General features: G+C 38.7%; 1 protein-coding gene across 2 annotated transcripts in view; it reads right to left on the bottom strand.

Moving 5' to 3' along the window:
• Positions 1-17,031, bottom strand: part of MPP3 (MAGUK p55 scaffold protein 3) — a 93,515-nt gene extending 76,484 nt beyond the window's left edge. Inside the window, exons 1-3 of one of the 2 annotated variants that reach the window (XM_026669673.2) lie at positions 16,880-17,031; positions 3,022-3,127; positions 1,108-1,226 (exon numbers count right to left, since the gene is read on the bottom strand). In XM_026669673.2, coding sequence (XP_026525458.1) covers positions 1,108-1,226; positions 3,022-3,046 — 144 coding nt within the window. In that variant the 5' untranslated portion in view covers positions 3,047-3,127; positions 16,880-17,031. The remainder of the gene's footprint in view (positions 1-1,107; positions 1,227-3,021; positions 3,128-16,879) is intronic. The other variant, XM_087947059.1, reaches the window with a different exon arrangement.
• Between the last annotated feature and the right edge of the window lie 981 nt (positions 17,032-18,012).

An 18,012-nucleotide genomic window follows, 5' to 3' on the forward strand; every position in this document is an offset into this window, starting at 1 on the left:
CATTAGTTTTCAGGAGCCCAAGTTTCACTATTTTCAATTAAAACCCAGCTTTCTAAGCCTACAACTTAAATGTTTTCCATCCAATTGACAGGTTATTTTCAGAAATTCTATCATGTGTGTGGGGTAAAAATACCAGCAAGTATCGAGGTTGTCAAGTTTCAATCAGATTGGATTGTATTCTTATTTTACAAGAAAAGTTAAACAGACATAGTCTTTTATTCAAGCAGAACTTTCCAAATTGATTTCTTCCCCATCACTTTTTTTTAAATTTGTCCATGCTGTTGTAAACGGTTTCAATTTGTCATCCCTTTAGAAAATGTTATTTCCCATTCATGGTCACAAGAAACCAAAGAATTATCACATGTTTTGTTTTCCAAATATTTCCAAATCCAATGCATATAATCAGTGCATTCAAGCAGGAAATTGTATGTTGTGAAGTGGAAAGGCATTATTGAGCTTTCACCGATTATATCCTAAGAACATCAGAAGAGCTTTAGAGTTTAGACCAACCAAAGCTGTTTCTCCAGGGGTCATTGGAAGCTTCCACAGGGATGGAGTAGGGATAAAAAGAACAACCACCCACAAATAGATAGCAACAACTGTATAATTGAAGCCCAGGTCTTCTGTATGTGCCCTCACATGATGCTTAATTGAGTACTTGAACATCATGTGAGGACCTTAATTGCATAGTCATCGCTGCCATCTTGATTCCTATCACCACCATCTCAGATTCTGCTTATTAAGATCAATAGCCCACAAAGAAAATGCAACACCATATTCTAAAAGTTTGATAGATTCTGGCAGTCTTAGTTTCCACCATTTTCTTATTATACACTGGACTCTAGATTATGTAAAATCTTTATTATTATTAAGCCAACAAAAGGCCACAGCCTGGGTGAAAACTCAAAGTATGCCAAGCCAAGTACCTTTGAGCAACTATGGAATGTATGTTGTGGGTGTTCACAAAACTTTATGTGTGCTCAGAAACATGCTCTGGAGCATATTCACACATTACAATGTCCAGTTTTGAGCCCCAGGTTTGAATGTTAGGTAAAGAGAAAAACTAGGAAGCTAACAGAAAGATTTTCTCTATAGAAAAATATTTACTTTCATTAAGCAGCTGAGACTTCTCTCACTAAAAATGTCTTTCAGGAATACCATCTCCTCCTTATGATTGGAGTCAGGCCTCAGCTGTGAGGTCAGGAGGGCAAGCGTCTCATGCAAACCTAAAGGATCAATATAAAAGGGACTGGTCAGAATGCCCATGGTCAAATTGTAAAATAGCATTTTACAGAAGTTTAATCTGTCCCAAAGAAGGACTTTACAACATTACTTTGAAATATCAGCTTCAAGCCAGAAAATTGGAAGAATAAATCCCTTAAAGCATGTCTTCAAACTTGCAACTTTTAAAATGTCTGGACTTCAACTCCCAGAATTCTTTAAAATTTACTTTTCACATTTCTGATGGAGATTCCAGTTCCAAATCCAAATTTTAATTTATTGGACAAGACTGTTCAAGTCTGGTGCTAGGTTGTTCTCTGTCTTTTTCTCTCTCTCTCTTTCCCATCAGCCAAACAACAACACTGACAATAGAAAAGGTACTTTCCATCCTGAGGCCTACTCTTAGAGTTCCATCTCTCCAGGAAAATTGCTTAGCATGTTCTGCTATTATTTTGATACCCAGGCTTTCAAAAATCCTTTTCTTTGTAGGTTGTGCAACTTTTATTTATTCCACTGAATATAAGATTGCTTTTAGCAACCAATTGTAGCTGCTTCATTTATCTGATTATCATCATTTTTACACCATTTTTTTTGTATATGTACTGTAAGGTCAGAGCTCCACACCAGCAGGATCAGAGTTAAAATCAGACAGATAAGAAAAAAAAAGGGATTATTTGAAAACTATTCCAAATCTGTGCAAATGGCTTCTTACAATGGGAGTGACTCAAAATATTTTACTACCGGTTCTGTGGGCGTGGCTTGGTGGGCGTGGCAGGGGAAAGGATACTGTAAAATCTCCAGTCAGAGGTGGTATTTGCCGGTTCTCCGAACTACTCAAAATTTCCGCTACCGGTTCTCCAGAACTGGTCAGAACCTGCTGAATACCACCTCTGGAGTGACTTATCTCAAGGAGAACCAGCCTTAAGCACCGTGTACATCCTTGAATGCTGGACATCAGCTGGAAAAGCAAACTAGAGTCAAGAGAAAGACAGAACTTCATTGTTCTTAGAATAGATATTAGCAACTTCTGGGCTGGGGCCATCACTGTCTTGTGATCCCATGCAATGACATAGGTGCCAAAATATAAACATTTTAAAATATTGTATAAAAAAGTAAAGCACATAAAACAAAATCAAACTGAATGTATTTATTTTTCACTGGGAGTCAACAGTTACCATCTGGTGCAGTTTTTCAAACTTGAGAATTTCAAGATTTATGGACTTCAATTCCCAGAATTCCCAAACCAGTTTGGCTGGTTGCAGAATTCTGGGAGTTGAAGTTCACACATTTTAAAGTTCCAAGTTTGAAAAAACTTGGAACTAGTGGCATGGTAGATGTGGCCACATTGTCAATTACTATAACTCCCCTTTCTAAGACTATAACAACTCTAAATCTGATATATTTAGAGTGACTATATCTTCCAAACATCCATTGGGAATTCTGTCCCAATTTAGTTGTACTAGCCTTACCTCAGGACCACCAGATCAGGGAAAACTGACTTATAATCTGAAAAACAAATGGCCAAAGGGTACAGCTTTTTGTTTGTTTTTCCCCATTTTATATTGGTCTACTGAGATTAGGTTTCCTTTTATTGTTGATACTTTAGCTTTGGTTTTTTATTATCAGCTTATTTTAAACCAATGCAAGGGTTCAGATCAGTAAATAAATAGCACTAGAAACTGGCTTATCTTTAAAGGCTTCTGGACCTTCAGTTCTATGTAAGATAGTTAGAGAAAAGCACATTTTCTAAAACATAAACCAAGAATGACATCATGATTAAGGTATCAGAAATTCTAATACCTGAATCTTCAGATAGGACAGGCATGGTATGTTTCTTGCTCACTACCTACAGATCCACGTGTTCAATCCACCTTCAACAGCTCTAATTTCCACACCAACAGAATGCCTGGAATCAAAGAAAAGACAACACTGGTTAGTTTTTTGACAATTTGAAAGTATGTTAAAAATGCTTGCTTTCTAAAGTCAATTACAGATAGATTATTTCTAATTTGATTATTGTATGGCTTCATTGCCTCTGCTGTTTGGAGCAATTATTTATAATCATTGGTAGAAAGAGACAAATTGATCCAAACTGAAAGAAAGAAGACATTCACATAATTGTGGAAAGATCTGCATTAAATATGGATAAATCCAATTGAATTCACAATTACATAAATACATTCCACATCCGCAGGCATCAAAAAGCTTAACGCAAACAGGCAATTTATATGACCCTTCCAGGAGCATTTCAGTCCTATCATGCAAAGGAATCCTGGCCCAACAAGGCTTTCATCTTAAGCAGTGGTTCTCAACCCTGAGCAACTTTAAGAAGTGTATATTTCAACTCCCAGAATTCTTCTTCTTAAAGCTGCTGAGTTTGAAAAATACTAACTGAAACTACTGCCAAAGTCTCCCCCTGCACACACACCCAATCACAATCTTTCTATTCTTCATCTAGCATTGGTAATATCATAACAAGCCCGCTTCATGGATTGGCTTGTTTAAAAAGCATGGATTGACTTGTGTAAAAAACAAAACATAGCAGAGTTAATTTCAATTTATGAGTTAGTAAAAATGTTAATTTAAAATAAAACAGTGAGATATTCCAGTTTTTCTCTAGACAAACAGGATAGTCTAGGAAAACAGAGTAGATTACAGATTTTTAGACAAAGCACATTGGCTGGCAATGTTTTGCTCTGCACAAAGAATGTTCTTCATGAGCATTCTTTCCAAAAACTGTACTTTATCATTGAAGGGAAAAAGTTTCCTTTTCAATGTTTGACCACTGCTATTTGGTAAGTTAAGCATCATCTACTGATCCAAAAGACATTTCCCACTTCAGCATATATTTACTGAAAAAGCTGATGAAAGCAATGCAAATGGCAATAGATATATTGTCTAATAAGTAGGCTGCATTCTATGCACACCCAGCTATGTGGAAGTAAGCTCAGCTGGATTTAAAGCTATCCCAGATTGGGTACACCAACTTTGTTAAACCACAATGTGATTAGTTTCATTTTGATTTACTATGTTAAGTGAAGTCAGCCATTGTCACTTGAAAACCATTGTGTGTAGAAATAAATGACTTGTTGCATTTAGAGGCTGGCTGTCTTTTTAATTCTGGTTTCCAAGGTCCACAGGGGATGTAAATTAATATATATTTCTCTTTATTTATACAAATAACTCAAGACAGCAAGCAGACCTAACTCATTCCTCTTCCTATTTTTCCCACAAAAACTCTGTGAGATGAGTTGATCTGAGAGAGATTGACTGACTCAAGGTCAACTAGCTGGCTTTTATGTCTAAGGTGGGACTAGAATTCAAGTCTCCTGGCTCATAATCTGATGCTTTAACTATTAGTCCTGTAATGACCTGATCTGACTGGAATAAGCAGGACCAACTTTTTAATTATTTTGGGGGTACAGATAGGGGAATACAGGGATGCGGTGGCTCAGTGGCTAAGACGCTGAACTTATCGATCAGAAAGGTGGGCAGTTCGAATCCCTAGCACCACATAACAGAGTGAGCTCCCATTACTTGTCCCAGCTTTTGCCAGCCTAGCAGTTCGAAAGCATGTAAAAATGCAAGTAGAAAAATAGGGACCACTTTGGTAGGAAGGTAACAGCGTTCCGTGCACCTTCAGCATTTAATCATGCTGGCCACATGATCACAGAGACATCTTCGGACAGCGCTGACTCTTCGGCTTTGTAATGGAGATGAGCACCACCCCCTAAAACCGGAAACGACTAGCACATATATGCATGGGGAATCTTTACCTATAGGGGAATATTTAAGACTTTTGTCCATTAATGTTCCCTAATGGGAAAAATCAGTCCATTTGGGAGGGGAATAAGATTTGGGGGGGTGGGATTATAAAATAACAGCCTTGACTCTCTGCAAGTGTTAAGGCACCATTTATTTATTTATTTATTATTTTATTTTGTCAAACAATTATTAGATAACAGGTGTAAGTATAAACATGGTTATAAATACATGAAATGGATAAGAATAAGAAAAAAAAGAAACAATAGGACAGAGACGGTAGGCACGTTTGTGCGCTTATGCATGCCCAGACCATGCTGTCCTGGAAATCGCTATCCAAATTCATGACATCTCATCAAAATGTTGACATGACTACAAAAGGGTGTTGAAAAACCTTGGATAATCCATCTCTGGGTAAGGACAATCACCACTTGCAGAAGCATGCCCACATTCTTTCTTAAGTCCTTGTCTTCAAGATTCAGTTTCTTATCTGCTCACATCTAGAAATAGTTGCAACTCAAAGGATATTGAGCTGGACCATTTTGTACAGTATGAAAGAACTGTACCATTTGTTGACTTCTATGCTTCTGCACCACTTTGTCCCTTTCTGCTGTGCTAGCTGGGCCCCTGGATTGATTATTGATCCTGACCATCTTGAAGAACTATTTCCCCCCCATTTGCTTCATATTATCTTTTTCAATAGGGTGTTCTTCGCCCATGTCACTCTAGAGCATAGGGTGGGGTATCACGGGTGCTTACCAGTTCTTGCAGAAGAAAAAAAACTCTTTCCTATAACTAGTTAAATCCATTTGAGATAATTGGCCAGAACTTTAAGAAAACCACATGCGGTGCAGAAGTTTATGAAGTGAAACAAGAAAGTTCTGCACATTTGTTTTCATGTCTCAGCCTTCTCATCAGTTAGATCTGCACAACACATTACTGTAAACTATGTGAAAATGGGACAGGGTAGTCTATGGTTCATCATGTTGTTGGCCACTCACTGTCTTAACATCCTGTGTGAATTTGATTGTGAGTCATAATATAATTCCTTTGGTTTGGCTATAGCATGCTTATGGAAACACAGTAATTAAATTCCGTTTACCCTGTGTTCAGTTTAGAATGCTGTATGCACTACAGCTGGACATGTAAAATGTAGCGGTGGTGAACAATAATTAACCATAATACTGTTATGCTGCACTCTTGTCCATGAGTCATTGCATTGATGACTATCTTGTGATGAGACAACACCACCAGCACTGACTATCAACCTAAGATATTTATCAGATAATTGTAAGCAACTCATGTAGGAAAGTTCAATAACTTAGTGTATTTCTCTGAATTTTCTCTGCTAGAGTCATACAGTGTATAATCCCTAGAGCATCAGGGATTTCAGATAAGTCTACATTTACTCCATGAGAGAAAATTTTCAAGTAATCTGGCCTTCCCCAATCTTATTATGATTTATTTTCTCCACACATTGGGAGAGTACCAAGTCAGGAAAGGCTGATAATCATTTGTACAGATAGTTTTCATTTAGCAGCACTCCCGTTTATAGACTATTCATAATTATAATGGTGATGAAAAAGTATCTTTGCAACCATGACCTTTAAGTAAATTCTTATGGCAAAAATGTCACAAACCACAGTCTCATGACCATTGGGTGTTGCACACCGCCATAAATATGGGGCCTTTTGCTGAGCATCAAAATGTGGTTGCATGACTTTTTTTCTTGGTAAGTGGAAATCGCCATTTCCAAAAAATGAAAGATAGATCCAAAAGAGCCCTTGCCTTCTTGTTTCTCTTCTTGTAGCTTTTGAAATTCCATTTGTAATTCTTGCAGAGATGCCATTTTTAATTTTTTTTTTATTTTTAAAAGAGCAACCCAAATGTTTTTAGTCTTTCAAGAAATAGTTCCCCAAAAATCCCAGAGTCACAAAGTCACAAAGCAATCCAAATCAAAACTGTTCCATTAACACTTTCTTCTTCTTTTTTTCCCCCCCTCCTCCTGGGGTGAGATTCAATTAGACAGTTTCAAAATAATTTTTAGAAGCCTTATTGTCATTAATTTCTAATCTTATAAACTTCAAGCAGTCTTCTTCAATAGAGTCTTAGAATAAGTTTTTTGCCTCTTCCTTCCCACTTATAGCAATAAACTTTTAATTTTTAATTCCAATGTTCCAAAATCTTTTATCCCCTTGGCTTTAATTTTTAGGTTTATTTACCTTCTTTGCCCAAGCAGGTTTTCCAAATTTCCATCAGCTACTTCCGTAGGGAAGGAGAGTGAGAAAAAATAACTTTCCCTTTCACAACTTTCTTCCGCCGCTTGCACAGTCTTTCTGGGGAACAATGTAGCAATAAAAAAGGCAAGTTTCCAGGTTTTAAAGGCTCCTCTTTGTCCCGGTTCAGCCAGAGAAAAACTTTCACTTTCTTCCTCCTGCACAATCTTGTCCAGCTGCAGGCTTCTTTGTGGCGGCCATTGCTGACCGCCGCTCCTCCGCCTTAGGAAAAGGGGGTTTTGCCAGCTGGGGAGGGGGTCTGTGACACCCCCAAACCCCTGTCCAGGTCCCCCCGTCTTCAGCTGCCTCTACAAGGCAGCTATATCCTCCAAATCCAAATGCATCGGAGGCACCTCGGCAGCGAGCGCAGCAGGGATCGCGCGGTGTTGCGAATCCCTGCCGCTGCCGAAGCCTTGCAAACCGGAAGTCCCAAGAAATATAAGAACAAGAGGACTGGGATGAAGAAGGAGAAGCCATCTTTAATGGACAAAAAGTTATAGCTGAAAAGAACAAGGGGGGAAAGAAAATGGAGAATTCAGAACTTAAAAAAGCAACCAAGAAAGGAAAAATCGATACAATGCCAGAAAGCAACAGAAAAGAGAAACACAACAGAGAGGGAAGATCAAAAAAGTGGAATTTGAGAGATGGGGGGGCAAAAAGACCAGAATTGATAAGAAAGGAAGGGAAAAAGGAAAGAGAAGCCATAAAGGTTTAAAACAAGATGCTAAAAAAAAGGTTTTTTTTCAGAGATAAAGGGTAAAAATTAAATTAAAAAAAATATGATTCTGCAAAAGTACATAAGATTGTATTGTAGATTGTATTTGAAACTGAGTTAGAAAACTGAAATATTATGAGTTAATAATGTATTAAAGGGAATATATAAAATGTTTAAGAGTAAATAATAGAGTTTAATTTTCTATGGAATATTGTTTTGATCATACTATAAACTCAATCCCTTTTTTATTTTTGTTTTATTATTTTAAAATGTAGTACTTTGTGCTAAGCAGAATCAGTATGGAAAGTATGTATCATTTCAAGTGTCAAATCTAGGGGAAAGATAAAAAGTTGTCATACTTCAACCAGTGATTACAGGAGAAATATTGTATTAGGAAGAAAAGATAAATAGATAATTGAAGAGAACAGACAAAAGATACAAGTATAATTATTTAAAATGAGATGAAATAAATATAATAGAGTTATGAGAGTGAGAGGAGAGAAAATATATAGAAAATACAGAATGTTAATTAAGATATGAAATAGTATATTAAGTGAGTATGAATCTGAGTTATGTCTGTATAAAAAGAGGTAACCCGGGGTAAGCCGCTTTCCAAAAAGAAGTTTTAGGTATTTATGTTTTGTGTTTTGTATGTCCATGTTTGAATTAATAAAATCTTAGAAGAATGTAAGAAGAACGTTGGAAGAGAATAATTAAATTGTAAATAAGACAGATGGATATAAAGAATGTAAACAATCTAAAGTAAAAGAAATATAATTTGAATAATAGAAGGAAAGGGAGAAATAAAGAGAAGCTGGGATAAGATATGAAGTTGAACAGATAAGGTAAATATACATATTAAATTGTGCTTGTATGGAAATGTGATAATTTGGAATTACTCTGTCTTTAAATAAGATGTTTTATTGTTGTTTTTTTTCAGAAAAGATCTCTTATGTTATTACATTCTATGCTTTGTTTGTTTGTGTACTGTTTTGTAAAAATTAATAAAATTTGTTTAAAAAAAAATGTGGTTGCATGACCATGGCAGGATCCCAACATTGGACTCTCAAAGTTGGGCCCTTTGCAGAGGAGGTAATCTGCCATAACCTCAACTGGTTGTTAGCAACTAATCATAATTCAAGACTACCGGTATTACCTTTTACTGTTGCGTTAACAATGTTTTGAAGCTGAGCATGATACTTGCTATCCATACTAACATATTCTGCTTGATATGGGATGACCATCTTAAAATTTCTTTTGATTCAAACTTGATCCCTAGTGACTTTATGAATATATTCATGTAGTTCTAGATGTAGTTTCTTCTTACTTTTGCAACAATGTGGAAGGAGTGCACCACTGCCAATAATGTTTTTCATATTTCCATTGAAACCTTTAACCCAGGAATTCTCCAGGAGCATCCCATTCAAGTAAAGCAAGCTAAGCTCTGCTTAAGTGCAAAGCCCAGAAAGCTCATCCAAATTCCACCCCATGCTTCGATAGTATCATCCTAGTTTCATCCTATTCTGAAAATCAGGATGTTGCACAGGAAAAAAAATTCCCAGCATTATTAAAATAAGCAGTTCTTACAGTTGTTGCAAATGCAACCGTTCTAGACAAAATTCCTCGGTCAACAGTCACTGAACTCTACCTTCTAATATTCATCATCCTGTGTGACAAAGAAAGGTAGGAAGGTTGCTTTTTACAGCCCCCTCTTCCATCTACTTATTTCACCTCTACCTAACTGGGAAGGATTATGTGAAAACTTTGTGGAAACAAGTGTGGAAAGGGCCATATTGTTGGGTCAACAATCCAAGCCTCTCCAGATACAGGAAGGGAGAAAAGCTCATTGCAATTCAGGATGACAGTGGGAAGACCTTTGGAGAAATTATTCCTCTGTAAATTTTAATTTCATTCCACCACAGGATCAATGGAACTCCCTTCCTAGAATATGTAAAATGCTCAACATGTATCTTGATCTAACAAATTTATCAGGAACACTGCTACAGTAAAAATGACTGCAAACTTAGCTTCACAGGACAATCAAATATGCCCACACCTACGTAGACATTCATGGACGCCAGAGTCAAATTTATAATATGTAACTAGACATCCAGGAATTCTGTAGCCTCACTCTTTCCATCATGATATTCTAATTTTAAAAGGTCCTGAGTTTGATAGACATAATTTCCAACATAATTTCCATGCTGTTTTTTTTTAAATTAAGACTATAGCTACCACATCTGAGGTTTAAGACTCAAGCCATCCCCAAAATTCTATCAAAGAGATTTCTGCTGCTATCTACTGGCCATCCTGGATTTTGGCAGCCAAGATTTGAGAGCATTTGTTACAGGTTACTGCGAACAACATGACCTCTTGTAAAGCATTGGCTGAAATGAAATTGCAAGCAACCAGAACAGTGGACGGGGAACTAACAGTAACACATCTGCCTTGCAGGCAGAAGGTCTTCTTGGCCATCTCGTTAAAAACGAGATAGCCTATTAAATGAATGACCTCTGCTTCAGACTGCAGAAAGCTGCAGCCAACTGAGTAACTAATAAGGGTTAGGATGAACTAATAGGCTGACTTGGGAGAAGACTTACTTCTTATGCTCCAGTTAACCAGGGTATCAATGCAATCTACCTCATCCATCCCAAAATTGAAAAATGCAAACATTAAATGGTACAATTAGAAGTATTTTTTAAAAAAAATCAGCTAAGCTTTTAATTAGCTGAATAAATCTAATTTACTAAACCACAAGCTGTTAAAAAAAGTACTTTTAAGGTCAGCCCTATGCTCTTCTTAGAGACAACCCTGTGTTACATCCCTTAAAGGCAAAAACAAAAACAAAAAGCAAAAAGCATAATCCCTGTCTGCAGAAACAATTCTCCTTCCAAGACTTTGTTGCAGCTCCCTCAACCTTTTGGGCACCAGGGACCAGTTCCATAGTGAAAGCGTTTTTTTTTATGAAATGGAGAGGGCATTATTTTGCATGTTGCATGCATCGTGCGGATGGGGCTTCCCTTGTTTGCATGGCCCAGTTGCTGGCATGCCACAGACTAATGTGGGTCCACAGACCAGGGGGGTTGGGGACTCCTGCTTTATTGTGTGTTGAAGCCAGTTGGCAATTATTCTTTACAGCTTTGCATCTTTATGAATCTGTCCAATTGCAACTTATCCAAAAAGCCCTGGTTAACTAATCCATGGCTTTGCAAAATAATACAACCACACTTTCCCTTCAAATGATGGCTTGGTACTATTAGCAGGGGGGAGGGAAGCAATGCACAAGCAGGACAGTTAAGCAAAGCTTTGAAGCAGCGTGACTCAGATGCAAGTGCAACTCAAATGATGTGTACAACACTATTTGCTTATGCCTTCTTTAATGGGTTTACAAATGCAGCTTAGATATATTTTCATTATCCTGCTGTGTTGGTGCAGTATTTGGATATATTTATGCATTGTTTTCCCTGCAATCTCATCCTAAAACATTCTACAATTGAAAATAATAATGTTAAGTACATATACAACAAATTAAACAATAATTACCGGTAATTTCAGCAACCCCCAGCTCAATTCAAAGTGCTGGCCACCACCTAAAGGGTCTTTTACAGTTTGAGTCTTTGTTATCTTTGAGGCCATCTGCATCAGTTGGAAAATGTTCATGCAATATATATCAGCAGGACAGAAATGCTTCAAATTACCATATTCTGCAATGGTAATGGTTCAGGGAAGATGGCCAAGAAATCTTGCAAACACACAAATTATTGTATACATAAATAAAACTGAAGATCATTTAGTAGGGCAAAAAGAACCATTTATCCAAGGGTGACCTAGATAAAGAGTTAAGCTTTCAAGAGACACTAAAAAAAGATGTAATTCATACTAATTTACATATTTCAGGTGGGAGGAGCATTCCAAAATAGGGAAGCCCCCACAGAGAAGCCCAAGATGCCATAAGATAAGATAACCCAACACTCTGGGGCCAACTTTTTTTTTTTTTAATTGGGAATACTCTACCTGACTCTGTGGTTTTTTTCCCCAAACCCCAAAAACTTTAACCTTAGACTGTCTACTATTGACCTCACCCCTTTCCTAAGAGATCTGTAGGGGGGCGTGCATAAGCGCACCAACGTGCCTACCGTCCCTGTCCTATTGTTTCCTTTTATATTTTTTTTATTTTTCTTATATGTATCCATGTATTCATAACTATGTTTTTACTTATACCTATTATCTTGTAAGCAATTGACAAATAAAAATAAATAAAAATATTTCCCATCTCCAATCTAGACTGTTAGTCTCATGCTCTATTTAAGGACCAGATTAAAAAATAAAATTGGCCCCTGCGAAAGGCCATGGGAAGAGCTGGAATGACACAATGACATTATGCTCTACCTCCATCTTTTCTCTCATTAAGGCAACACTTTTTGAGAGTTGGACTTCTCTGTCTCAGACAGAGACAATCAGAGACAGAGAATAAGTGAGACAAGAGAAGTTCAACTCTCGAAAAGTGTTGCCTTTATGAGAGAAAAGATGGAGGACCAAGCATAATGTATTATTAAACTTCTATGGTGCCCATCTTGTCAAGATCACTCTAGGCTTCTAAACAAAGTTAGTTATAAACCAAACAAGATTGAGAAGATGAGAAGATGAATGGACAATAGCAAGCTATTTACAGGGACAAGTTTAAAGAGAAAGGGCAAGAAAACTAACCAGCAGAAAGGAGAGAACAAGCAGGAAAAGAAAAAAAGAAAAACAGCACACTTAATTTCCACCAATATCATTCTCTGTATCTTATTTTACCTTTCTGTACCTGGAAAACTATCCATCCTTTTGTCATATCCATACACTGCTTCATTTAGTGGTAGTACCTGACTTATTACCATTTGCTTAGTGACCACTTGAAGTTAATATCTAAAATTACGATGGACCCTCTCCCTCAAAAAAAAAAAGCTACTTACAACCCTGTTGTGATTATGGCCACTGCATTATCCTTGTGGTCACATTCACAAAATTAAGGTAGATTTCCCACACACACAGCACCTATCTCCTCTCCATTGTTGCCTCATATCTTAGGCTTCGTTATTAGCATTTTAAAAAGGTGATATTAGTACTTTTAACATGATAATCTGGGTCTCTTTTATAATTTCAAGAAAGCACTTTTCCCCCTTCTTAGCCAAAGCCATTTCTTTGGTGTGCATAGTTTTTCAGCAATTACAACTTCAGAGCATATACATTTGCAACTTTCAAGCAGATACAAACCTAGCTGGGAAAAAAGTAATGTAACCCATAAGTTTGTCACTTGTGGAATGTTATTTAGAATCAGTGTTTTGTATTGTCCAAAATAAGTATTCAATGTATTTATTATTTGATCATCTGTTTACTGATGTACCACATACGCTGAATGCACTGTATGTATCATCTATCTTTGTATCCTATAAAAAGAATTGATCCACTCTTAATCAATGATTTGTTGATTAGCATGAATTACTTGGTGATCCTTATTTTCAAGAGGCAAGGAACCTCCTTTGCAAATTTAAAAATGTTTTCTCTCCCAAGTTTACAGAATAGGCCTTCAGATTCACACACATTTGGGGCGCCTGAAGTTTGAGGCAACACCATCCTACCCTGTTGGGTCCTGTAGGCCTTGGTTCTAGTTCCCACCCACTAGGTCCCATCCTAATCACCAATCACTCCCTCACCACACTGGGGAAGGGAAGCAGGCTGCTTCACCCCTTGATATCTCTAGACTGCATGGGTCCATCCCAGAAGTAGGTGCCATTTTTAGAACAGCCATGTTCTAAAATGAATTGTGGCCCAAAATGGTTCCCTCTACTGAGACTGCACTACACAGTCTGCAGGCATGACAGAGGACAGAGAGGCCTGCTCTTCTTCCTCAAGGCGAGCTGTGGAGCACACAAAAGATAGGGGAGCAATCAGGGTGTGTGGAGGAGACTGTGGATGGCCATATCCCTTCTGTGGGCCTGTGGTGTTTCAGAATCTACAGAAGGTAAGTGAGCAACCAGTAACAGAAGGTAGAGAGTGGGTGTCGGACCTGGTGGGTGAAAAAGCACCCCCAAGGCTATTGGGGACCCCAAAAAGCTGGAAGTGAAGCACAGAGTGTCACAGGGTGGGAAGATCTGGAGAGATCTGGGGCAGGTAGGCCTGGGCTTGCATTAGGCTTCCCAGGGCCTTTCCCATCCCTGAGCACCCGTGCTCTACTTAACCACCCAAGCAGTCACGTAACTACCAAACTGGGGAGAGCAAGATCCTTTACACTTGTAACTCAAAGTTTACCTGTACTGCTTTTGATTGTTAATCATACATCTTTCTGGAAGTCTCATCAACATTCTTGATCTTAATCAAACTTCTACTTGACCCAATCAGGCTTCCTTCATGTATCTCTTCTTCCATCTGATCCTCATCTGTGTCCTGTATACAATAAACCACTTCAACTTTTTTCTGGTCAACTACAATTGTCTTCAGTCCATTTTCATTCAGTGCTATCCGTTCTTTTTTTGTAAACCTATCACATTTTGGGGATCAACTCAAATGTCAGCCTACTCTGGTGAATATATTTAATACACCTAATTTCTATTTCCCCCCCCAAAATAACAACTATGTGGAGTGAGAGAATTGAGTGGTCCAAGGTCACCCAGCTGGCATTCAGGAAGCTTAGAAATGATAAAGTTTGAAAAATATTGGTTTAGTTCCATCATATATTTTTCCCACTGCTTTCAGCAACAAGCAGTCGTCTCCATGTTAAAGCAAAAAATTGTATAATGCCTACTGACATTATCATAAACTTTTTAGGTATGCAATAAACTCTGTTTCTTACCTCAATGTCTTGCAGAGCAGCAAAAATCTGCTGTCTAATCCTCCTGGTCGTTATAATTATACTTCTCAGATTTTGTTATCATCATGTCTTGTATGCTTTTGGTCAAAATTCTCCCAAATGTTTCCCAAATCCTTAATAAACTAATTTCTCATAGTTTTTGTATTCATTCTTGCTACCTGTCCTTTTTTTCAGGGAACAATAATGCATTTTTTCCCAATCCTTAGAAAATTCAGTCAATAAATGACAGAGCAATTCCATGAGCAAACTACACTCATCTTTTAACTTTTCTTCAATTACACTATCTATAACTGCAGCCTTGTTGTTTTTTTTCTGGGCATTAGCATTTGTAGCATTTATTTCAATTCCACTTGTTGATGTATCAGTATTATTCTCTAAAGTTCTCCTTCTAGCATTTCCTTACTTCTGTTTCATTCTAAATCATTACTTTTTAATGTTTAATTCCATTCACTCTGCTAGAAGCTGGTGAGTTAGTCCATTCCGTTATTAAAACGCACTTATGTGAAAGCATCATTTTCTGTCTAATTTTATTATGTTCAAAGTGGCCAACATAGGTGTACAAGAGTAGTGTTTGTATGAGAGGTTTAAGCAGATCAATTAACAGCCTATTAGCTGAATTTGCCAAATATCTAAAATTGGGGTTAATTTTCACTCTATTTTGTGAATGGTGAACTTATAAACCAGTTTCAGAAACAGAGTTGCTGGGAGTCAGATGGCATAGGAAGGAAGAAAGGAAGGAAGGGAGGGAGGGAGGGAGGGAAGGAAGGATATGTAGTCCAGTGTTTTGTGCAAACCACAGTATGGAATGAATCTATAATCAAACTGCACAAAAGCAATCAATGTGTATTTCAGCAAGGAGATAATATTTTTTTTCTGTTCTTTGCTTCTTCAGTTATTGCAGTTTACTTAGTTAAAATGTTTTCAATGAAACACATTTTCCTCAATTTAGGTCCTTGTATATATCCTGAACGTTAGCCAGGATGCCTGACTGGGAATGATGCAATCTGGATGAAGGCAGAAAAATATGAATGCTATCTTTCTTCAAAGGCTTAACTTTATCTTTCCAGAACTTCAAGGCTTTTCCCTAAGTCAGTGTTTCTTCATTTCAAGAATTCTAAGATGTGTGGACTTTAATTCCCCAAATTCCCCAGGCAGCATGCAAAGACCCAAGCATGTACGGAGAATTTTAGGACATGAAGTACTCACATCTAAAACTGTTGAAGATGAGAAACACCACCCTATGTCATGGTGAAATAATACATGTGAGCAGGTCCATAGTGCGTTTCCTGGACCTGGTGGGTGAGAAACCATAATAGATCTGACATAAAACAAATAGCACAAACATCAAATTAAATGCTGATTTCAGTGTAGCCTTTGGTTTTGTACTGCAGAAACCGGGATAACCAGAAGATGGCAGCAAAGAAGCAAATATTTCTCTATTCATTGCCGTTTAGTGGTTGGCCGGATGTTTGCAGCCCTCGTCTGGGACCCGTTTCGTTTCAGGGTTCATATCATCCCGGAAACACGAATGTTTATATGAGCCAGAGCGCGGACACTCTGCTCGCCCAGAAGGACGGGAGAGTGCGCCCTGAAAGCGCATCAGGACCAGGAAACACCTCCGAGGAGGCGGCTGTAGTCTTTCGCTTCACCAAGGAAGCAAGCTTCCCAAGTAGCCCCTCGCCTCTACAGGACAAAAGGAGCTTCCCGACCAAAGCAGAAAACACGATCCGCGGCAAGTATGGCATCTCTAAAGCGAAGCAGAGATTTTCCCACCGCCACCAACATCCTCTCTTCTCCTCTCCTTTCCCAGTTTGACAAATTAAGTCTCCCTCGCTAGGCAAGGCAACAGGAAAGAGGTCGTAGCCAGGTGGAGGAGGCTTGCCTTTGTGGTTCACGCAAAAGCGAAGCCCGAGGGAGAAGGAGGTCCAAGGGCGCCAGAAGATGCGCGCGCGCATCCCCCCAGGCCAAGTCCGGCCTGGTCAGCGCTTGGAGCGCTTCGCTGCGACGGGCAGCCTCGCTTGCTTGCACACCGCCCCGATCCCACTGCAATGTTACCCGTAGGAGGAGCGACGATCCGCGCTCGCTTGCTCTGAGCCCCCTTCCTCCTCCGTGTCACTTTGGGTGCGCCCGGCCGCTGCCAGCTCTCGCTGGGCTTCTCGTCTCATGGGGCGCGCCTCGCTCATGCGCTTCGCGGCGGTGGCGGTACTTGCGCGCTGTGTGCGTGGAAGAATAGGCAGCTTTACCCCCACCCCATCCCATCCCGGGTATGGCCCTCCCCCTTTTGTTCTACGCCGGGCGGAGAGCACTGGCCACGCAGCCTCTGCTCGACCTTTCTCGCTGTCCTTGCTCACAGGAGTCGTGCCTCCAATCGGTCAAAACAGCTCCGACGCTCGCTAAGCAAATGCCCGCCTCTGGGGGAGGGTGATAGCACTGAGAATACTGTATTCTTTAGCGGCAATCCCACGCACGTTACCTGGGAATCACCCTCATTGAACGCGATGGGATATACTTCCGAGTCAAGCCCACATAAGGTTGCGATTTACGGTTCTGATTTAGTGTTTGGAGGCTAATTGTTTCCTTCCTTCCCTTTCATTTTTTCCTTCTTCTTGGCTTTCTGCTCCTTCATTTCTGCATTCCTCCTCTTTATAAAATAGACTGAATTCTATGCCAAGATTAGGGATAGAGAGATGGGATGTCTTTCCACTCAGTTTATCAACCTCAGCAGAAAGAGATTTGTTACTGTAGTCTAGACATTCAAATTAAGTGATTTAATAAGGAATCACCTTGAGACAAAAACAAGAAAAACCTCTAGCATTTTTCCTTTCAAGACAAGCTCAGACAATCCTGAACAATCTGATATCCTCCAGGTATGTTTAGTATGGTTCTCTCCACAACCCGGTGGTGATAGGAAGGTTGGAGGTTAGTTTTTGTTTTTATACCATAGTATTGATGTTAAAGTTGATGTGTAATTTATATTTTATCTATGTACAGAGAGAGAGAGAGAGTTGTTTAAAACTGTTATTTATTTGATCTCCAGTTTTAAAAATTCCAGCAACGTAATAACCTGGATGGTTTTTCTCCTTATTCCACTAAAAATAATCACAACTTCATTAGTAAATGTAATTTAAAAAGTAGCTTTAAAGGTTTTTCCAGGTCGCTGGGGAAAGGTGTAGTCTTGGAATTCCATA

This window comes from Notechis scutatus, chromosome Z (genome assembly GCF_049901735.1).
Source record: "Notechis scutatus isolate UNSWTSFEM ecotype Mainland chromosome Z, rNotScu1.2, whole genome shotgun sequence".
Taxonomy (NCBI): domain Eukaryota; kingdom Metazoa; phylum Chordata; class Lepidosauria; order Squamata; family Elapidae; genus Notechis; species Notechis scutatus.